General features: G+C 45.6%; 1 protein-coding gene across 1 annotated transcript; it reads right to left on the bottom strand.

Annotated features, from left to right (window-relative positions):
- Positions 1–10,043: 10,043 nt before the first annotated feature.
- On the bottom strand, positions 10,044–23,263 carry LOC146019846 (sulfotransferase 1 family member D1-like). The gene is made up of 7 exons (XM_083152449.1): positions 23,115–23,263; positions 21,432–21,557; positions 20,744–20,841; positions 12,409–12,535; positions 11,695–11,789; positions 11,053–11,233; positions 10,044–10,916 (listed from the first exon to the last, which is right to left on the bottom strand). The coding sequence occupies exons 1-7, from the start codon at positions 23,257–23,259 to the stop codon at positions 10,810–10,812; spliced, it is 879 nt and encodes a 292-aa protein (XP_083008575.1). The 5' UTR covers positions 23,260–23,263; the 3' UTR covers positions 10,044–10,809.
- Between the last annotated feature and the right edge of the window lie 1,009 nt (positions 23,264–24,272).

The following is a 24,272-nucleotide window of genomic DNA, read 5'->3' on the forward strand; positions in this document are numbered from 1 at the left end:
CATTTGCCCGTGCCCTGACAGGAAAAGGGTTATCATAAACTGTCCTCCCAAAAGGCAATCTCCACAGGGGGTGATCCAATTACCCTGCTATTTTGCTGCTATTTACAGGAAAGAGATAGCAGAGGAACCATCTCCACAGGGAGGTTTACAATTCTTTGTAAACCTCTGGGCTCTAGCAGACTTTGTGGAACCAGACACAGCAGGGGTTGGGAGCAGCAGTTGGACAACTGTGGATTGAAGGTGGGATATACCTTATGCTTGAATCCACCAATCAGGAACTTGGGCAACCCCACAGATGATGCGATCACCGTGGGAATTTGAAATGTTTTAAAAAGTGTTTTTTGGTCAGACCAGAGAGAGCTGAAGGAGAAGAGAGGAGGAAGGAGGTTAGTCGCAGTCTTAAGGTTCAGAGGTATGCTCTACCTGTGTCTTGTGGAACGCCTCATCCTCGCTTCTGTGGAGTTGCCAGTGTTTTGTGGACTTATACAGTTTTCTGCTATCACAGCTGTGTGGACAAGTGATAGTTTGCCCTGTGGAACTGATCTGGGACTGTGACTATACAAGGACTGTCTGTTTGGGCCTGCTACCTGAATATCTTTCTACTCTGCAATTTACCTTTGCCACTGTTTATTGTCTATTTGTGCGTGCTGTGGAAAATAAACCATTCTTCTGGTTTCATCTGCTCGGTGTCTGAGTGATTGAGGAACTCGTACCCTCACATAGGCCATGCACCATTTTAGTTGCCCTTCTTTGTACAGTGTCTAATGTATTTAAATCCTTCTAGAGATATGGCCTCCAGAACTGAACACAGTACTCTAGGTGAGGTCGTACCAATGACCTATACAGTGGCATTATTACTTCTTTCTTTCTGCTGCTGATACCTCTCCCTATGCAACCAAGCATCTGACTTGCCTTCTTCATTGCTTTGTTACATTGCCTACCTGCCTTTAAGTCCCCTGAAATAGTGACTCCTAGATCCCTCTCTTCCTCAGTAGTTTCCATTATAGTGCCATTTATACTATATTTAATCTTTGGATTTTTGAGACCCAAGTGCATGATTTTGCATTTTTTGTCATTAAACTGTAGTTACCATGCTCTTGACCATTCCTCTAATCTACCTAGATCATCAATAATTTTACTCTCCTGGTGTGTCTACCCTGTTGCATACCTTTATGTCATCTGCAAAAAGGCATATATTACCCTTAATTCCATTTGCAATGTCTCCAATAAAGATATTAAAAAGCACCGGTCCAAGTACAGATCCCTGGGGTACTCCACTTGTAACCTTTCCCTCCTTTGACTGTACTCCGTTTACTACAACTCTCTGTTTTCTGTCCTGCAACCAAGATCTTATCCATTTAACTATCTTATAATCCAATCCCAAGCTTTCAAGTTTATTTAACAGTCTGCGATGTGGGACAGTGTCAAAAGCCTTACTAAAGTCTAGATATTCTACATCTACAGCCCCACCTTGGTCTATCACTTTAGTCACCCAGTCAAAAAAGTCAATAAGATTTGTTTGACATGATTTCCCCCAGTAAACCCATGCTGTTTCGGATCCTGTAAATTGCTGGTTTTGAGATATTCTACAACTCTTTGTTTTAAGAGTGTTTCCATCAATTTCCCTACTTATACCCCGTTCTCACTGTAGCCAAATTCCCGGGTCTAGCATGTAGACCCGGGAATTTTCCTTCTAACACGGGATTTTTGGCAGTGTGAACGGGTCGCATACCCGGATCTCAGACACGGGTAAAACCCTTCTTTTTACCCATGTCTGAGATCCGGATATGCAGACACGGGTTGACCCGTTCACACTGCCGAAAAACCCATGTTAAAAGGCAAATTCCCAGGTAGAACTTCTTCACCCGGGAATTTGCCTTGCAGTGAGAACGAGGGTCCAGCGCGGCAGTCCCAAAAGCCGTGTATTTCTCACTCGCAGTGAGAACACGGCATTAGTGTTCCCGTTAGGCTGTTTTAGCGGGGCGCTGCGCCCTGCCCGATTTTTAAAGGGCAAAATGCGCCCTGCCCCTCCAGCAGCGCCCCGCTAAAAGAGCCTGCTGTCTGTCTTGCTGGTGTGCCCAAGGAAGCTCCAGGCACTGCAATCTCGGCGGCGCTAGGCTTCCCCGGCAGCTCAGGGACTTCGGCAGGTCCAGGTCCACTTTTGTGCAGTGGGACTACATTCGCTGTTTTTCGGTCCTCTGGGATTACTCCAGTAGCTAGTGACTGGTTGAGTAATTCTGTTATTGGTTTTACCAGCTCCCCTTTAAGCTCTTTTAGTATCCTTGGATGTATCCCATCCAGTGGTGTAGCTAGGTGCCACGGCACCCGGAGAAAGGGAATGTTTCGCCCCCCCCCAATTTGTACTAGGTGAGGCTCCTGAGCAGTGAAAAGTGGGCTCGGCCCAACATTATACCACACACCGTAATGCCCATTGCACATTTTACCAAACTTTGTAATACCAATTGCACATAAAGCCACATGCCGTAATGCCAATTACAAATAAGGCCACACATGATGTCCATTGCATACTATATAACACACCGTAATGCCCATTACATACTATATAACACATAGTACTGCCCATTACATACTATATAACACACCGTAATGCCCATTACATACTATATAACACACCGTAATGCTCATTACATACTATATAACACACCGTAATGCCCATTACATACTATATAACACACCGTAATGCCCATTACATACTATATAACACACCGTAATGCCCATTACATACTATATAACACACCGTAATGCCCATGACATACTATATAACACACCGTAATGCCCATGACATACTATATAACACACAGAGGCATACCTAGAGATTCGTAGGCCCCATAGCATAAGTTTGTCAGGGCCCCCTAATTAATAACTGATGGTGATAAATGTATATAAAACATATTAAATAAACAGCAAAGATGGGCCCCCTTCAGCTCTGGGCCACATAGCAGCTGCAACCCTTGGACCTATGGTAGTTACGCCCTTGATAACACACCCTTATGCCCATGACATAATGTACTACATAACAGTTGGCACAAAGTAACACATAGCAAAGGTGGGCATAGGGGAGCACATGGCACAGAAGAGTGCAGAGTAACACAGGTAGGCACAGTATAACACAGGGGCACAAAGTTACACAGGGGCACAGAGTCACACAGGGGGCACAGAGTAATACAGGGGGCACATGGTAACACAGTATAACACAAGGGCACAGAGTCACACTGGGCATTACAGGGGGTGGGAGCTCGTTCCCCACTAACTCTGCTGCTGCTGGTGGCATTACCCGGGCACAGAGGGAGGAGGGAGGGGATGGGCACAGTACCTGCTGCATACCTCCCAACAGTCCTGATTTTATCGGGACAGTCCCGATTGTCAGGGCCTGTCCTGCTGTCCCACCCGCGGGCGGCAGTGTCCCGCGGTGTGGGGCGGCTGTTGGGAGTCCCCCCTGTCAGCTGCTAAGCAGCGGGGAATAAACGCTGTGCGCATGCGCACAGCGTCTATTCCCGCAGCCAGGGGGCTGGGGGCATGGCTAGAGGCTCACAGAGCCTCTGGGTCATGCCCCCATGGGGGCGTGGCCTCGCGGAAGAGCCGCGAGTATAGGCCACGTCCCCAAATTAGGCCACGCCCCCCCCCCCCCCCCCCCCCCCGAAAATTTCGCTCCCTGCTGTGTCCACTGTCTGGGTCAGGAGACTTGCTGCTATTTTCAATTCACGTCTCCCGCTGGTCTGCTAGCCAATAGGCGCTCGCGGTCCAGCAGCCACCAGTTGATTGGCTGCTGGACCGCAAGCGCCTATTGGCTAGCGCGGTCCAGCGGGAGACGTGGATTGAAAATAGAAGCACAGTCTCGGACACAGCGGGGAGTCGGGAACGGGCGGGGGAGCAGCCAGAGGAGTGGGCGAGCTGGCGGTGCCGGCACGGCTTCGGCGCCATGTTATCATCTGGCGCCCGGAGCTGGTGCTCCACCGGCTCAGCCCTCGCTACGCCTCTGATCCCATCTGGCCCCATTGATTTATCCACTTTCAGTTTTGAGAGTTCTGTGAGGACTTTCTCCTCTGTAAATGTACTTGTTTCTCCCTCAGTTTTCTGACTATACTTGCAACTTAACTGTGGCCCCTTCCCCTCTCTTTCAGCAGTTAATACTGAGCAGAAATAATTATTAATATTATCTGCTATTACATTGTCCCCCTCAGGAAGACTTCCACTCTCTGTCTTTAGTCTTATTATTCCATTTTTTTATTTTCTCCTTTTACTTATATACCTAAAAAAAAGTTTTCCCCCCTTTACCCACTGACTGGGCCATTTTCTCTTCAGCCTGTGCTTTTGCACATCTGATTACCTTCTTAGCCTCCTTCTGTCTAACAAGATACACCTCTTTGTCCTCATTCTTCTGCGTCTGCCTAAATTTCTTAAAGGCCAACTTTTTTGCTTTCACAATACTTGCTACTTCTTTCACAAGCCGGGCATCGCATTGCGGTATTATCTGATACCGCATGGATGTATGAATTTGAGGGTGCAGGGACAGGGCTCCGAAAGGAGCCCGTCCCTGCGAAGCCCAGACCCGGAAGCCAGGAGGTAAGCGCATGCGCGGTTATGCGCTGACCCCTGCTGACCCCTGTGACCGCACTGCCCCGCTCGCAGTGCTATCCTGTAGCCATAGGCTACAATGGGCTATCGCCATATCAGAATGGCGATAGCCCCGGGGTGCAAAGCCGGGCTGCCCGATGTTGATACATCGGGCAGCTTCGCATCCCCCATAGAAACCTATGGGGGATGCGTCCGGCAGCGCTGCAGGGGGGGATCGCAGCAGGGATCGGAGATCCCTGCTGCGGTCCCACTTTAATACATTTCAGTGATACATAATATTTGCGGTTAACCCCCGAAAACGGGTGTTTTCGGGGATTTAGCCGCAAATGTTACTTGATAAATGGGCCCCAGTGTCTCCTATGATTATCACCTCTCCTTTTAATGCCATTTTATTGATGTCCTGCAATAGGCTCTTGTCAAGTTCCTCTTCCTGACCTGGTCTGTAAAACACCCCTATACGAAGAATCGCCTTCTCCCATTTTTCTATGGTCACCCAAAGGGCCTCAGTTTTTTCTTTATTACTTTGTATTAAGGTAGTCTTTATGCTTTTTTCACATATATTGCAACCCCTCCTCCGATTCTTCCCATTCTGTCCTTCCTAAATAAAGTATATCCTGGTAAAGCTATGTCCCAGTCATGATTTTCATTGCACCATGTCTCTGTAATAGCCACAATATCCATTTCATCCCTTGTCATTATTGCAATTAGTTCTGGGATTTTATTTCCTAAGCTCCTAGCATTTGCACACATAGCTCTTAAAGTTTTGTTTGTGCTTCTCCTGGTGCTAGCTATGTTCATCTTTCTGCCTATATCTATTTGGTTTTGATCGGCATTATCTTCTGTTGCAGTGGATAGGCTTCCTGTTCCACTGCAACAGAAGATAATGCCGATAAAAATCGAATAGATATAGACAGAAAGATGAACATAGCTGGATGGGGCATGTACAGTGTGAATGGGGCTTGTACAGTATGGATGGGGCATATACAGTGTGTACGGGGCATATACAGTGTGGACGGGGCATATACAGTGTGGACGGGGCATATACAGTGTGTACAGGGCGTGTACAGTGTGTACGGGGCGTGTACAGTGTGTACGGGCGTGTACAGTGTGTACAGGGCTTACACAGTGTGGAAGGGGCTTACACAGTGTGGATGGGGCATATACAGTGTGGACGGGGCTTATACAGTGTGGATGGGGCTTATACAGTATGTACGGGGCTTTTACAGTGTGTACAGGGTATATACAGTGTGGAAGGGGCTTATACAGTGTGGGCAGGGCATATAGAATGTGTTCGGGGCATATAGAGTGTGTACGGGGTGTATACAGTGTGGGCAGGGCATATAGAGCATGTACGGGGTGTATACAGTGTGGGCGGGGCATATAGAGCGTGTATGGGGTGTATACAGTGCGGGCAGGGCATATAGAGCATGTGCGGGGTGTATACAGTGCGGGCAGGGCATATAGAGTGTGTATGGGGTGTATACAGTGCGGGCAGGGCATATAGAGCGTGTACGGGGTGTATACAGTGCAGGCAGGGCATATAGAGCGTGTACGGGGTGTATACACTGCGGGCAGGGCATATAGAGCGTGTACGGGGTTTATAGAGCCTGTACGGGGCTTATACAGTGTGGATGGGACTTATACAGTATGCACGGGACATATAGAGCGTGTACGGGGCTTATACAGTGTGGATGGGGCTTATACAGTATGCACGGGACATATAGAGCGTGTACGGGGTGTATACAGTGCGGGCAGGGCATATAGAGTGTGTACAGGGTATATACACTGCGGGCAGGGCATATAGAGTGTGTATGGGGTGTATACAGTGCGGGCAGAGCATATAGAGTGTGTACGGGGTGTATACAGTGCGTGCAGGGCATAAAGAGCGTGTACGGGGTGTATACAGTGTGGGCAGGGCATATAGAGCATGTACGGGGTGTATACAGTGCGGGCAGGGCATATAGAGTGTGTATGGGGTGTATAGAGCATGTGCGGGGCATATATAATGTGGACTGGGCATATAGAGCGTGTGTGGGACATATAGAATGTGGACTGGGCATATAGAGCGTGTGCGGGGCATATAGAGCGTGTGCGGGGCATATAGAGCGTGTGCGGGGCATATAGAATGTGTACAGGGCATATAGAATGTGGACTGGGCATATAGAGCGTGTACGGGGCATATAGAATGTGTACAGGGCATATAGAATGTGGACTGGGCATATAGAGCGTGTGCGGGGCATATAGAGCGTGTGCGGGGCATATAGAGCGTGTGCGGGGCATATAGAGCGTGTATGGGGCATATAGAATGTGTACAGGGCATATAGAATGTGGACTAGGCATATAGAGCGTGTGCGGGACATATAGAGCATGTACCGGGCATATAGATTGTGTACGGGGCATATAGATTGTGTGCGGTGCATATAGAGCGTGTGCGGGGCATATAGAGCGTGTACGGGGCATATAGAATGTGGACTGGGCATATAGAGCGTGTACGGGGCATATAGAGCGTGTACGGGGCATACAGAGCGTGTACAGGGCATATAGAGCGTGTACGGGGCATATAGAGCGTGTACAGGGCATATAGAGCGTGTACGGGGCATATAGATTGTGTACGGGGCATATAGAGCGTGTACGGGGCATATAGAGCGTGTACGGGGCATACAGAGCGTGCACAGGGCATATAGATTGTGTACGGGGCATGTAGATTGTGGTCTGGGCATATAGAGCGTGTACTGGGCATATAGAGCATGTACGGGGCATATAGAGCGTGTACGGGGCATATAGAGCGTGTACGGGGCATATAGAGCATGTACCGGGCATATAGATTGTGTACGGGGCATATAAAGCGTGTACGGGGCATATAGAGCGTGTACGGGGCATACAGAGCGTGTACGGGGCATACAGAGCGTGTACGGGGCATATAGAGCGTGTACAGGGCATATAGATTGTGTACGGGGCATATAGAGCGTGTACGGGGCATATAGAGCGTGTACGGGGCATATAGAGCGTGTACGGGGCATACAGAGCGTGTACGGGGCATACAGAGCGTGTACGGGGCATATAGAGCGTGCACGGGGCATATAGAGCGTGTACGGGGCATATAGAGCGTGTACAGGGCATATAGAGCGTGTACAGGGCATATAGATTGTGGTCTGGGCATATAGAGAGTGTACGGGGCATATAGAGCGTGTACGGGGCATATAGAGCGTGTACGGGGCATATAGAGCGTGTACGGGGCATATAGAGCGTGTACGGGGCATATAGAGCGTGTACGGGGCATACAGAGCGTGCACAGGGCATATAGATTGTGTACGGGGCATGTAGATTGTGGTCTGGGCATATAGAGCGTGTACGGGGCATAAAGAGCGTGTACGGGGCATATAGAGCGTGTACGGGGCATATAGAGCGTGTACAGGGCATATAGAGCGTGTACGGGGCATATAGATTGTGGTCTGGGCATATAGAGAGTGTACGGGGCATATAGAGCGTGTACGGGGCATATAGAGCGTGTACGGGGCATATAGATTGTGGTCTGGGCATATAGAGTGTGTACGGGGCATATACTGTAGATTGTGGTCTGGGCTCGCACTCTATTACAAAATGTGCACTTTTTTAGTTTAGTAAGAAATGGCACCTTCCCCGGGTCTTCTCTCACCTCAGTCTCGCAGCCATTGTTCCCAGGTAATCTGTGCTCTGTGGGACAAACCTTGTATTATAATAATGTATTGGATGTCAGGTAACTGGAGAGCGCTGAGATTACTAAGGACAGAAGGAGAAAGGCCGGGATTACCGGATACTGGTTATTATTTTATTGTAACGGGGCCAGTGCCACAGGGTGACACTGCTGAGCAATGTAGGTCGATGTGTCAGCGCTGTGTGCTGAGCGATCTGTCAGGGCCAGTGTTGGCCCTGACTGGTGATGTAGCTAGATGTATCCAGCGTGCTGGATATTAATAGCTGGGCGGTAGTGACGCGTGGGGCCGCACATCGCTTTAGCTCCCTACACACGGAGCGATCTAGTCAAATCACTTAGAAAATTCCCTGAAATCCACCCGTGTATAGGGGCCATTACTCTCACACTAAAACTGGTTACCCCGCTCTCTGCGCCCACATATATGACGTATACCTCCCAACTAACAAAGAGACGGAACTTACAAACATTCTGGAATGTTAGGCAAGTATGCCATAAGCGGTTGGAAAGTGGTTATTGGTGGCGGGACTTTTTATATATAAAGTCTAAAGGACGCCAATTATAGGCAATTAAGGAATTATTGTATATTTCACTTCTCTGACCACATATTAGGATGCATGTTCAGTAATAAATAAAGAAGGTTTCTTTTACTAATTTTTTCTTTGTCATTTACAAAAGCAGCCACTACACATCTTGTGCCCTTATGCGCAGTCTTGTTTTTGTCAGGACTACACACAGCCCAGTCTCCGGGGACAAAAGAAAAATTGTATGCTATGTATTCAAAATTCTGTTTTCCCAAAGTGTGCAGAATGTTTTTACTGCCCAAACAGATCACAGAGTGTGCGTATAATGGTCTTACTGCCCAACCAGATCACAGAGTGTGTGCATAATGGTCTTACTGCCCAACCAGATCACAGAGTGTGTGCATAATGGTTTTACGGCCCAATCAGATCACAGAGTGTGTGCATAATGGTTTTACGGCCCAATCAGATTACAGAGTGTGTGCATAATGGTTTTACTGCCCAACCAAATCACAGAGTGTGCGTATAATGGTCTTACTGCCCAACCAGATCACAGAGTGTGCGCATAATGGTCTTACTGCCCAACCAGATTACAGAGTGCGTGCATAATGGTCTTACTGCCCAACCAGATTACAGAGTGTGTGCATAATGGTCTTACTGCCCAACCAGATCACAGAGTGTGCATAATGGTCTTACTGCCCAACCAGATCACAGAGTGTGTGCATAATGGTCTTACTGCCCAACCAGATTACAGAGTGTGTGCATAATGGTCTTACTGCCCAACCAGATCACAGAGTGTGTGCAGAATGCTTTTACGGCCCACTCAGATTAGAGTGTGTGCATAATGGTCTTACTGCCCAACCGGATCACAGAGTGTCAGATGACCTGTATCTGGGTTAAGCCATCGCACAGTGCTGTCCTGAACTGCTCAGTTACTGCCATCATTCAGTAAAGTTCTCATTGGTATTAAGCAGATTAATTTCCAGGGGACACAACGATCACAAATTCCAAACAACCAAATCTGTTTGTAAACTTCATTCTTGCAATATAAAAGGGATTGTGCACCATTGTCCATGTCTTATCGTTACAATTTATTATAATTAATGTGTTTTTGCATTACAATTTCACACAGAAAAAATACTTTGCAGAATCAGAAAAGCATTGTTCTATGTATTTATTAATGGGGGTAATGTTTCAGCTTAATAACATCAAAGAGAAACTAATACCCTTTTTAGACATACTACCCGGGATTTTGGCCAGGTTTACCCGGGATTTTCAACCCAGGTCACTCCCAGGATTTTAGTAACAGACCCCCTTTCACACTACACCTCAAATCCGGGAAAAACCCGGGTATACCCCTTTCACACATAAGCCAGGCTTTTCAAGCATTTCAGTGTTTCATCATTAAAATGAGACACGCCCCAGCAGCAAAAAAAAGCAACATCACATGTTTAAAACTGAAAAACCCGGGTAAACCCATTCAGACATAAGCCGGGTATTATACCCGGGAGTTAAATACCGGGAAAAACCCTGATCAATTGCAGGTGCTCAGTATCCGGGAGTGAAATGGTATTATTAATAAAATAAAAAATGACTAAAGGAAAATATTTGAGTAATGAATTAATTGTGAAATAGGGAACGTCAATTATGGGTTTGTTACCAAGTAAGGCTATTGGGATCAGTGACACTAGGATATGGAATGTTGGTTCCATTGGGGAGCAATGGAGTTTCTGGAGGACCTGTGTGTAGTGGTGATTGGTGTAATGTTGGTATAATAGGATTACTTAGTTTAGATTTTGGGCTTTGATATATTTTCCTTGTTTTGCTTTTGCTAACAGAGTGTATGCTAAACACTGCGATGGCAGAGAGTGACTGGATCTGTAACTTGGTGCCACTTCCTTCATACTGTGTAAATGGGCCAGCAGGTCATGTGACCGAAACCTTATCTACAATCTCCAGGTTCTAAGTATGACCATCTTCATAAATCAGGCAGTCTCATTTCTAGAAGCGGAAGGTCAGATCAGTGTCGGACATCTCCTTCTTGTAATATTCACCCAGTATTTCATTTTGAGACTCTGTGAGATGGTTCTTCCAGTCCCCACAGGTTCCTGAGGACACAAGAAAATAGGGAAGGAGAAACTAAAGACCATAACATGTATTCACGTGTATAGACCAAATGCTCCTCTCTGAGTAATGAGTGCGGATATGAATGATTGGCGTCAGAGCACAGATAACAGGCTGTACCTTTCCTCATAAAGGGAGAGATGGTATGGTCCATGAATGAGGTGGGCACGTCGGTGTAATTGGCCATTTTATTCTCTTTCATAACTGTGAAAGTCGTCTGCTGGTGGATTTTCTCAAGAATATCTTCCGAAAGATCCTTCTCTAAGTACTTCATCACTTTCCTGATCTCACGTTTTGGGTCCTGTAGAGAGAGAATGATAGGTGACAAAGTGGCCTGTCCCTCAAACCCTCGTGCACATCCTTATTCTTCTCGGGAAGGGAGAGATTAGGACATAACAGAGCTGATTCTGACTTGGCTGGCCATACGGAGGTGGAGAAAACACAGCTGCCATGGGGTGCGACTGACGGTGGTGAATACACTAATCGATACTTCAGCGCTGACTGCAGGCGTCTCAGTCCTTGCACATTTGGATACACGGATGTAAACCAGGGGAGGCGTTTTAACCTCATTTGCATATTGTCCCAGACGGGTGACCAGCAGTAAACGCAGTTTTGGACGTCCCTGCTTCCGATTCAAGTATGTAACAGAACAAGAACATACAAAGTTACCTATGGACATAGGGTAAGAGGATTCTCCTCGCAGAAGCCTACAGCACTTTGGTAAATAGTAGTGTCCCATTGTCCCACAGACATGGGCCTCACCTCTAACAAGTCCTCATAGAAGAGGTAGAGGACATTCCTTTGGTGTCTGATTTTCCACCAGCTCCTCACATGGTGGCCCCAGGACCCATAACACACTGCAAACACAAGGATATGGTTCCTCAGTCATTAGACCATTGATTATTGATATGAATTCCCCTGTACTACCATCCTGTGCTGTCTGCCATTGCATTGGAACTATAGTGTTATTAGACTGTACAAATATGTCATATATTATCCCTTATACAGTGATGCTGAAGAGACTGTGCTATGCTATATAGGACCAGGCAGCCGGACAGGCAGAGCTGGGGACACTCTAAACTGGGCCCCCCTCTGTCAGAGCACATTGATATGACCGGCTCTCACTCTTGTGCAGCAGCAGAAGGAGGAATGAATGTGAGCAGGACAGAATGAAGCAGCCAGAATGTGAGCAGGACAGTGTACACTGCAGGCAGAGACACAGGACTTTCACAAACTGTTGACAGATATTCAGTCAGAAGTGATAGGAGGAAGGAGAGGTCTGTAGGTGACCCAGGTAGGGAGGAATGGGGACGGCCCCATGTTTAAAGTGCCATGGGCCCCCACAAGTCTTACTCGGCCCTGCATTTAGGTGTACTACTAATATAACAACATGATTATTCATTCACAACCTTATCCTTGATGTGTTCACAGTGGCTTGTGCTCTCACCATGTTATAAACATATCGTACATACACACCTGTGCCCATTATAAATTCATGTAGAAATTCCTCAAACGTCCCCGGCTCCGGGTGTAAAGAGGCCATTCGATAGAAATGGTAATATGATACTAAAACATCCTTAGGGTTCCGAGCCACATATATAACCTGCAGTGAGAGGACAACCAACGTTCAACATTTACCATTCCAGGAAAAAGAGAGGAGAGGAGAGGTAGATCTGAGTAGCATCAGCATAAAGATATTGGAAGCCAAATAACTGATCACCCAGAAGAAGACAAGTAGGGGACAAGATTACAGCACTGAGGAACGTCAACACATAGTGAGAGAGGGAAGAGGTGGAGTCATGACAAGAGACAGAGTCAGAGTGGTCAGGGAGGTAGGGAGTCAGCCAAGAGAGTACACTGTCACATACAGTAAAGGACTGATGGAGCGTGAAGGGTGGTCCACAGTATCAAAGCCAGTAGAGAGGCGAAGAAGAATGAGTGAAGAGTAAAACAATGAGACCAAGCCTTAGACCAAGAGAGACATTATCAGCTGTACAGCAATAAATCATAATAAACAATTTGAACTACAGCATGGATAGTAGACTGTATAGTAGAAGATATGCTAGGCTCTAGAAAGGCTGATAGACTCAGTTACAGCACGCATGGTAGACTATATAGAAGATATGCTAGGCTATACAGAAAGGCTGATAGACTCAGAGTTACGGCATGCATGGTAGACTATATAGTAGATATGCTAGGCTCTAGAAAGGCTGATAGACTCAGTTACAGCACGCATGGTAGACTATATAGAAGATATGCTAGGCTATACAGAAAGGCTGATAGACTCAGAGTTACAGCATGCATGGTAGACCATATAGTAGATATGCTAGGCTCTACATAAAGGCTGATAGATTCAGAGTTACAGCATGCATGGTAGACCATATAGTAGATATGCTAGGCTATACAGAAAGGCTTATAGACTCAGAGTTACAGCACGCATGGTAGACTATATAGTAGATATGCTAGGCTATACAGAAAGGCTGATAGACTCAGAGTTACAGCATGCATGGTAGACTATATAGTAGAAGATATGCTAGGCTCTACAGAAAGGCTGTTAGACTCAGTTACAGCATGCATGGTAGACTATATAGAAAATATGCTAGGCTATACAGAAAGGCTGGTAGACTCAGTTACATCACACATGGTAGACTATATAGAAGATATGCTAGGCTATACAGAAAGGCTGATAGACTCAGTTACAGCATGCATGGTAGACTATATAGTAGATATGCTAGGCTCCAGAAAGACTGATAGACTCAGTTACAGCATGCATGGTAGACTATATAGTAGATATGCTAGGCTATACAGAAAGGCTGATAGATTCAGAGTTACAGCATGCATGGTAGACTATATAGAAGATATGCTAGGCTCTACAGAAAGGCTGATAGATTCAGAGTTACAGCATACATGGTAGACTATATAGAAGGTATGCTAGGCTATACAGAACGGCTGATAGATTCAGAGTTACAGCATGCATGGTAGACTATATAGTAGAAGATATGCTAGGCTATACAGAAAGGCTGATAGACTCAGAGTTACAGGATGGATGGTAGACTATATAGTAGATATGCTAGGCTATACAGAAAGGCTGATAGACTCAGAGTTACAGGATGCATGGTAGACTATATAGTAGATATGCTAGGCTATACAGAAGGGCTGATAGACTCAGAGTTACAGGATGCATGGTAGACTATATAGTAGATATGCTAGGCTATACAGAAGGGCTGATAGACTCAGAGTTACAGGATGCATGGTAGACTATATAGTAGATATGCTAGGCTATACAGAAAGGCTGATAGACTCAGAGTTACAACATGGATGGTAGACTATATAGTAGTAGATATGCTAGGCTATACAGAAAGGCTGATAGACTCAGTTACAGCATGCATGGTAGACTATATAGAAAATATGCTAGGCTATACAGAAAGGCTGGTAGACTCAGTTACATCACACATGGTAGACTATATAGAAGATATGCTAGGCCAGCGTTCGCCAACCCGTCGCTCGCGAGCGACGGGTAGCTCGCCGGGTGTTTTAGAGTAGCTCGGGGACTCCAGTCCCCGCTGCCGCTCATGTAATGGCGGCGACTGAGCAGGGTGAGTGTGACCGCCTCTAAGCGCCATCAAGCGGCACGGGCGCAGCAGCAGCATGCGCCTCGCGGCATCTAGCACAGCAGGAGCACGCGTGGGCGGAGTCCTCCTGCCACGCATTACCGCATACACACCAACACGGCGGCGTACCGGCGACAGACTGCAGAGAGGGACCCTGGAGTGACTGACAGCCCGGGAGCGAAGGGAGAGGTTTCCCCAGCAGCGCACGGACCTGAGTGAGTTCCCGCCCGTCACCGCGCACTGTTTGTCCACGGGTTGCCGCACTTATCGACGCCACAGGTATAATGGGCATCATGTGTATGGCATATGTTTAATGAGTCATTAAACATATGCCACACAAATAATGCCCATTAAACATATGCCCCACACCTTGATACTTATTAATTAATAATCATCAAGGTGTGTGGGGCATATGCCACACACGATGCCACACACTTGATGCTCATTAATAATGAGCTTCACGCTGTGGGGCATTTGTATAATGGGCATCATGTGTGGCATATGCCCCAGATACCTTGATGATTATTAATTAATGAGCATTAAGGTGTGGGTCATATGTGTAATGGGCATCATTTGTGTGGCATATGTTTAATGAGCATCACAGTGTGTGGCATATGTATAATGGAGCATCACGGTGTGGCATATGTATAATGGAGCATCACGGTGTGGCATATGTATAATGGAGCATCACGGTGTGGCATATGTATAATGGAGCATCACGGTGTGGCATATGTATAATGGAGCATCACGGTGTGGGGCATTTGTATAACGGAGTATCACGTTGTTGGGCATATGTATAATGGGCATTGTGTGTGTGGCATATGTATAATGGAGCATCACAGTGTGTGGCATTTGTATAATGGAGCTTCACATTGTGGCATATGTATAATGGAGCATCACGGTGTGGCATATGTATAATGGAGCATCACGGTGTGTGGCATATGTATAATGGAGCATCACGGTGTGTGGCATATGTATAATGGGCATTGTGTGTGTGGCATATGTATAATGGAGCATCACACTGTGGGGCATTTGTATAATGGAGCTTCACATTGTGGTATATGCATAATGGAGCATCACGGTGTGTGGCATATGTATAATGGAGTATCACGGTGTGTGGCATATGTATAATGGTGCATCACGGTGTGTGGCATATGTATAATGGTGCATCACGGTGTGGGGCATTTGTATAATGGAGCATCACGGTGCGGGGCATATTTATAATGGGTATCACGGACTGCACTATTGGGGTCATGTGTATCTGGCACTGCACTATTAAGGGCATATGTGTATCACACCCCCATTTTCCATGGCCGCACCCCATGTGGCTACAGCTCTTAGAGAGCTGACCATGCCCCCATAGCGGAAAAAATGGGGGATGTAGCCTCGCAGGAGTTCCACGGTAGTAGCTGAACCCTCTCATTTTTGGCGCGTGCCTTCGGCACGCGTAGATGTCTCTTCTCCTCTACCAACAGTGTTGGGAGCTATGTTTGTGACATATTGGACATTACAGTGTGTGCCATATTATGTCTGGGGCATTGCAGTGTTTTTTTTTTTATATTATGCAGATTTTTTAACATTTTTTACTTTAGTAGCTCTTCGGGCGGTTTATTTTGTCGCGAGTAGCTCCCGACCCAAAAAAGGTTGGAGACCACTGTGCTAGGCTATACAGAAAGGCTGATAGACTCAGTTACAGCATGCATGGTAGACTATATAGTAGATATGCTGGGCTCTACAGAAAGGCTAATAGACTCAGTTACAGCATGCATGGTAGACTATATAGTAGATATGCTAGGCTCCAGAAAGGCTGATAGACTCAGAGTTACAGCATGCATGGTAGACTATATAGTAGATATGCTAGGCTCTACAGAAAGGCTGATAGACTCAGTTACAGCACGCATGGTAGACTATATAGAAGGTATGCTAGGCTATACAGAACGGCTGATAGATTCAGAGTTACAGCATGCATGGTAGACTATATAGAAGGTATGCTAGGCTATACAGAAAGGCTGATAGACTCAGAGTTACAGCATGCATGGTAGACTATATAGTAGAAGATATGCTAGGCTATACAGAAAGGCTGATAGACTCAGAGTTACAGGATGGATGGTAGACTATATAGAAGATATGCTAGGCTCTACAGAAAGGCTGATAGACTCAGAGTTACGGCATGCATGGTAGACTATATAGTAGATATGCTAGGCTCTACAGAACGGCTGATAGATTCAGAGTTACAGCATGCATGGTAGACTATATAGTAGAAGATATGCTAGGCTATACAAAAAGGCTGATAGATTCAGAGTTACAGCATGCATGGTAGACTATATAGTAGATATGCTAGGCTCTACAGAAAGGCTGATAGATTCAGAGTTACAGCATGCATGGTAGACTATATAGTAGAAGATATGCTAGGCTATACAGAAGGGCTGATAGACTCAGAGTTACAGGATGCATGGTAGACTATATAGTAGATATGCTAGGCTATACAGAAGGGCTGATAGACTCAGAGTTACAGGATGCATGGTAGACTATATAGTAGATATGCTAGGCTATACAGAAAGGCTGATAGACTCAGAGTTACAACATGGATGGTAGACTATATAGTAGTAGATATGCTAGGCTATACAGAAAGGCTGATAGACTCAGTTACAGCATGCATGGTAGACTATATAGAAAATATGCTAGGCTATACAGAAAGGCTGGTAGACTCAGTTACATCACACATGGTAGACTATATAGAAGATATGCTAGGCTATACAGAAAGGCTGATAGACTCAGTTACAGCATGCATGGTAGACTATATAGTAGATATGCTAGGCTCCAGAAAGGCTGATAGACTCAGTTACAGCACGCATGGTAGACTATATAGAAGGTATGCTAGGCTATACAGAACGGCTGATAGATTCAGAGTTACAGCATGCATGGTAGACTATATAGAAGGTATGCTAGGCTATACAGAAAGGCTGATAGACTCAGAGTTACAGCATGCATGGTAGACTATATAGTAGAAGATATGCTAGGCTATACAAAAAGGCTGATAGATTCAGAGTTACAGCATGCATGGTAGACTATATAGTAGATATGCTAGGCTCTACAGAAAGGCTGATAGATTCAGAGTTACAGCATGCATGGTAGACTATATAGTAGAAGATATGCTAGGCTATACAGAAAGGCTGATAGACTCAGAGTTACAGGATGGATGGTAGACTAAATAGTAGATATGCTAGGCTATACAGAAGGGCTGATAGACTCAGAGTTACAGGATGCATGGTAGACTATATAGTAGATATGCTAGGCTATACAGAAAGGCTGATAGACTCAGAGTTACAACATGGATGGTAGACTATATAGTAGTAGATATGCTAGGCTATACAGAAAGGCTGATAGACTCAGTTACAGCATGCATGGTAGACTATATAGTAGATATGCTGGGCTCTACAGAAAGGCTGATAGACTCAGTTACGGCATGCATGGTAGACTATATAGTAGATATGCTAGGCTATACAGAAAGGCTGATAGACTCAGAGTTACAACATGGATGGTAGACTATATAGTAGTAGATATGCTAGGCTATACAGAAAGGATGATAGACTCAGAGTTACAGTATGCATGGTAGACTATATAGTAGATATGCTAGGCTATACAGAAAGGCTGATCGACTCAGTTACAGCATGCATGGTAGACTATATAGTAGATATGCTGGGCTCTACAGAAAGGCTGATAGACTCAGTTACAGCATGCATGGTAGACTATATAGTAGATATGCTAGGCTCCAGAAAGGCTGATAGACTCAGAGTTACAGCATGCATGGTAGACTATATAGTAGATATGCTAGGCTCTACAGAAAGGCTGATAGACTCAGTTACAGCACGCATGGTAGACTATATAGAAGGTATGCTAGGCTATACAGAACGGCTGATAGATTCAGAGTTACAGCATGCATGGTAGACTATATAGAAGGTATGCTAGGCTATACAGAAAGGCTGATAGACTCAGAGTTACAGCATGCATGGTAGACTATATAGTAGAAGATATGCTAGGCTATACAGAAAGGCTGATAGACTCAGAGTTACAGGATGGATGGTAGACTATATAGAAGATATGCTAGGCTCTACAGAAAGGCTGATAGACTCAGAGTTACGGCATGCATGGTAGACTATATAGTAGATATGCTAGGCTCTACAGAACGGCTCATAGATTCAGAGTTACAGCATGCATGGTAGACTATATAGTAGAAGATATGCTAGGCTATACAAAAAGGCTGATAGATTCAGAGTTACAGCATGCATGGTAGACTATATAGTAGATATGCTAGGCTCTACAGAAAGGCTGATAGATTCAGAGTTACAGCATGCATGGTAGACTATATAGTAGAAGATATGCTAGGCTATACAGAAAGGCTGATAGACTCAGAGTTACAGGATGGATGGTAGACTATATAGTAGATATGCTAGGCTATACAGAAGGGCTGATAGACTCAGAGTTACAGGATGCATGGTAGACTATATAGTAGATATGCTAGGCTATACAGAAAGGCTGATAGACTCAGAGTTACAACATGGATGGTAGACTATATAGTAGTAGATATGCTAGGCTATACAGAAAGGCTGATAGACTCAGTTACAGCATGGATGGTAGACTATACAGAAGAAGATATGCTAGGCTATACAGAAAGGCTGATAGACTCAGAGTTACAGCATGCATGGTAGACTATATAGTAGATATGCTAGGCTCTAGAGAAAGGCTGATAGACTCAGAGTTACAGGATGGATGGTAGACTATATAGTAGATATGCTAGGCTATACAGAAAGGCTGATAGACTCAGAGTTACAGGATGGATGGTAGACTATATAGTAGATATGCTAGGCTATACAGAAAGGCTGATAGACTCAGAGTTACAACATGGATGGTAGACTATATAGTAGTAGATATGCTAGGCTATACAGAAAGGCTGATAGACTCAGAGTTACAGTATGCATGGTAGACTATATAGTAGATATGCTAGGCTATACAGAAAGGCTGATAGACTCAGAGTTACAGTATGCATGGTAGACTATATAGTAGAAGATATGCTAGGCTATACAGAAAGGCTGATAGACTCAGTTACAGCATGCATGGTAGACTATATAGTAGATATGCTGGGCTCTACAGAAAGGCTGATAGACTCAGTTACAGCATGCATGGTAGACTATATAGTAGATATGCTAGGCTATACAGAAAGGCTAATAGACTCAGTTACAGCATGCATGGTAGACTATATAGTAAATATGCTAGGCTCTACAGAAAGGCTGATAGACTCAGAGTTACGGGATGCAGTGTATAATACTACATAGTAGATATGCTAGGCTCTACATAAAGGCTGATAGACTCAGAGTTACAGCATGCATGGTTGACTATATAGTAGATATGCTAGCCTCTACAGAAAGGCTGATAGACTCAGAGTTACAGCATGCATGGTAGACTATATAGTAGATAAGGCTGATAGACTCAGAGTTACGGCATGCAGTGTAGACCAGGATGTAAGATATGCTAGGCTCTACATAGGGACTGATAGACTTATCGGCAAATGCCTACAATTTTGTAGGTACATACTTGATGTACGAAGTACTTTATAGCTGTACAGTACTGTAATGCTCCAATAACAGGCTTGGGACCATTTTATAGAGTCAAATAAACTAAATGCTCCTGTAGTCTAATCAGCCTTGCCTTTAAGTCTAAGGACTCATGTATCTGATGTTATTGAAGTTGATGCCTCATGCATACTAACAGCTTGTTGCGATTAGAAATGTAACTACATGTCAGCAAGACTCAGAGCTATTGCAAGGATGTTACATCAGCATGGAAAATATGCAATACTCAACATAATTGCTGAGAGCTACAGAGCAGGTTTTCTAGCAGACCAATCTGTGCAATAAGTGTGAGAGGACCACTTCTACCACATGTAACATATAATATGGGAGATGAAGCTCTGTAAGAGGAGATGTACTGTAGGACTGTCTCTGCACAAACACACATAAATATATATCATAGAGACCACACTCTGCATCAGGAGAGACAGACCAAGCTTCTGAGCAAGAGAGGAAGCCTGTGAGATGTGAGACAATATTCTACATTAACTGCTATAAAACCATTGTAGAAGGGACACCAGGCTCCATGGTGAGTGAGACAGATTCAGTACAGAGCGGACGTCTAGCCAATACCTTGCAATTTTTTTCCCAAAAGCTCCCTGGAATGAGATCTACCGGTAAGTGCGATTTAATCAGCCGTTGAGACTCCAGTGTATTAAGAAGTTCAGTACCTGAGGGAGAGTACAAGACCATAAGTACAAAGAATAAATGAGGTTGCTTCTAGTGGTAGGGGTTAAGGGGCAGTGTACACTGAGGTGGGTCATGAGTTCTCATGGGCACGTCTCCAGAATCATGGCTGTGTCATGTTTCTAGTGTTATCTACAACAAAGATAAAGAGCTAAGTATTTTGAATTGGTTCATCATGTGCAGGTAGCCCTCCTTGGACCCAGGAGCCTGTGGGCAATACAAACTCTGCACCCGTCATTGATATAATAGGTGATTATTAAAAATATACAAGGAAAAACCTGTTGCTTAGGAGGATGGAACTTCTCTAGCTTGAATTACTTTAAGCAAGGGCTGGAGGTTGAGTGTGAGCGATTGGGGTATGAGGTAACAGAAATGCTCTGTACAGCTTTATGGAGTCATGTGCAGGGCACGGCCAGCGACGTCACAGCAAACTGAAAAAAAAATTACAAATATGCCATGCTTTGCCATTTCAGCTTTTTGTCCGACATCATGATGTCACTGTCTGAGACATTGTGTCCCATTTCTTTCAGGATTTAGGCTGATTTGCAGTTCATGCGTTCTGAGTTTTAGTTACCTGAGGGGATGCAGGGAGCTAATGCCTCTAGAAAGGGCACCCGTTGAATGATGGTTCCTCTTTTAGTTTTCTCTGTGTCTCCACCCCACATAATCAGATCCACAATCTCACTCACCCACGTGGTACCTGAGACATGACACAAAGTGATATTTATTTTCTCCGGCCTTGTGCGGAACAGCACACTCCACTGACTGTCATGTATCTTGTGTGTAAACGTGTGTACATACTGTAATATGTCTATAAACAGTGAGTTATGATGTCATCACTGAAATGTTCATTAAGAGAACTTGTGTATTATAAGTAATAACACCACTTTTATGTCTACAGCCTCTAACGCCCTGTGATTTTTCACCTATTTGTGTAGTTCCAAGACATTTTTTGTTCTGCCACTTCCTGTAAGTATAAAGGATCTGAAGCATCGCAGCAGCTGTTGTTAGTGTTTATGAGGACGGACTATGGTATTGATATTTGTCTTGTGACAAAAAGTTTCACACATAGAACATTTGTGCATAAAAAATGTTGACAATCTGTAATGCTTTGGTTTATATAAAACATTGAGTATCTATCTCTTTTAGAGTGCTTTACTACTGGACGGTGTGCATCTCAGGCGGAGCTCAGGTATGAGGCTCCGCCCCTTTTTATTGAGTTCCATCCGCATGCTTATCGGGCATAGGCTCCTTCGGGGCCCATATTTAGAGTGAAGAAAAGTTGGGCGGTAAGAGTAGACAATGCCTCAACTGTGCCGGCCCTGGCCTCCACCTCTCTCTAATGCTGCTGGGGGATTTAATGTATGGGTAAGGCAGGCCATCTGTGCTATTGCCATCGATAGTTGCCATCAATGGCAATAATTCAAAGGTCATTGCATACTTTTAATGTTGCTGTCTGGCCTGTAGGCCAGTCAAAACCTGGGTGCAGGGCTTCACGGCAGGTAGAGGCATGTTCCTTGTCCTGACACCATAGGAAAATATCCAAAATAAAACTATTTGGTTATGCTGTGCCACCGATGGAGGGAAACGATCTACAATGGCAAAAACGATTCTACATTGGTCATAAACCATCGAAGAATAGAAATCATCAATGGTTGATGGCCATCCCTATGTATAGCTGACTCCTGTTCCTCCTTCACATTAAGCTCTGGGGAACTCCTCTTCCCCCTCTCTCCACCATATTACTGTCTCCTGTGTGCTGCATCTTGGGCATTTATATGGGCATTGTGGTAACCATCGCGGCCCCACCCGTCTTCCCTGCCAAGCTACCGCCCTGCTCTCCTGCCCCAAGAACCTCTCCCACACTTACCTACTCTCCAGGAACAGCCGGGAAACTCCCATTAATTAGGTGGCACTCCCAGCCACCTGGAAATGTCGCCCGCAAATATTTCTTATCCGCTTCCACCCCCATATGTCTGAACCAAGAGGAAAAGGGGTTGGTCTGGGGGTCGTGGAGATACTGATAGCATCATCCTAGCCTCACCCCTGATTTTGCAATGTATAATGACGTGATTGGCGCCTCCACGCCCGGACCTTTCCCAGTACCCCGCCCCCTGGTAACTGACCTGTCTGCACCCTCCCAGACTAGGCCCCCCGCACACTACTCTGATTTTGTAATTGATGCGTTATTTGATTTTACTCTTCTGTTTATTATTGTCTGACACAACAGTCTGTGCAGGCCTGGGTCTGTGCTCACCGGACTTTGGGTAGGTGTCTATCAGCAGATCGTCTTCTCTGGCCTGGAAAGCCTGAACATTCTCCCAGTTCTCAGCAAAGCATCCGAGGATCGGCATCCCGCCAACCAGCTTTGCCGGGGCGCGGATCGCCATGTTTTCAGTCATACTGGTCGGGGTGCTCAGCTACAATGAAAGAACATGAAAGGGATCACAGTGAGCTTGTGTGTCCTGACCAGGTCTCTCCGCTCCTTGTACACTGTGCCATTAGTCAGAACAGGTTACCCATCACCTACCACCTGTACAGATTACAGCGAGACTGTCCTGCTGTCCCTCCCCCGGTTGGCAATGTTCCGCAGATGGGGAGGGGCACAGTTAGGGCGGAGCCGGAGATCACAGCATCTCTTCAGTGCAGGGAAGAGGGAGGGAGGACAGTAAGGGGGCCCCAAAAATGATGAAAATCGGGGTGTTGCACTAGGTCATGCCCCCTATACCGAATGCCCTGCCCACTATCCCATTAGGCCCGCCCCTTTTATGGTCCCCATTTCAAGTTTGGCAATGTTGGGAGGTATGGCGAACTAAAAGGGAAACGGTTAAATCAGGGGTCCTCAAACTATTTTGCTCTGGGACCCCATCAGACAATAAAAATAATTACGGGACCCCAGCAAGTTACTGCAGAAGGTCATCACATCACACGTGTAGTCAGCAGACAGCACATACATGGCAGCACTGTGGAGGCACACAGTGATGGGAGGAGTCTGATATACCATAACCCATCACATCACACGTGTAGTCAGCAGACAGCACATACATGGCAGCATTGTGGAGGCACACAGTGATGGGAGGAGTCTGATATACCATAACCCATCACATCACACGTGTAGTCAGCAGACAGCACATACATGGCAGCACTGTGGAGGCACACAGTGATGGGAGGAGTCTGATATACCATAACCCATCACATCACACGTGTAGTCAGCAGACAGCACATACATGGCAGCACTGTGGAGGCACACAGTGATGGTAAGAGTCTGATATACCATAACCCATCACATCACACGTGTAGTCAGCAGACAGCACATACATGGCAGCACTGTGGAGGCACACAGTGATGGGAGGAGTCTGATATACCATAACCCATCACATCACATGTGTAGTCAGCAGACAGCACATACATGGCA

This window comes from Crinia signifera, chromosome 7 (genome assembly GCF_055691185.1).
Source record: "Crinia signifera chromosome 7, ASM5569118v1, whole genome shotgun sequence".
In the NCBI taxonomy this organism is placed as follows: domain Eukaryota; kingdom Metazoa; phylum Chordata; class Amphibia; order Anura; family Myobatrachidae; genus Crinia; species Crinia signifera.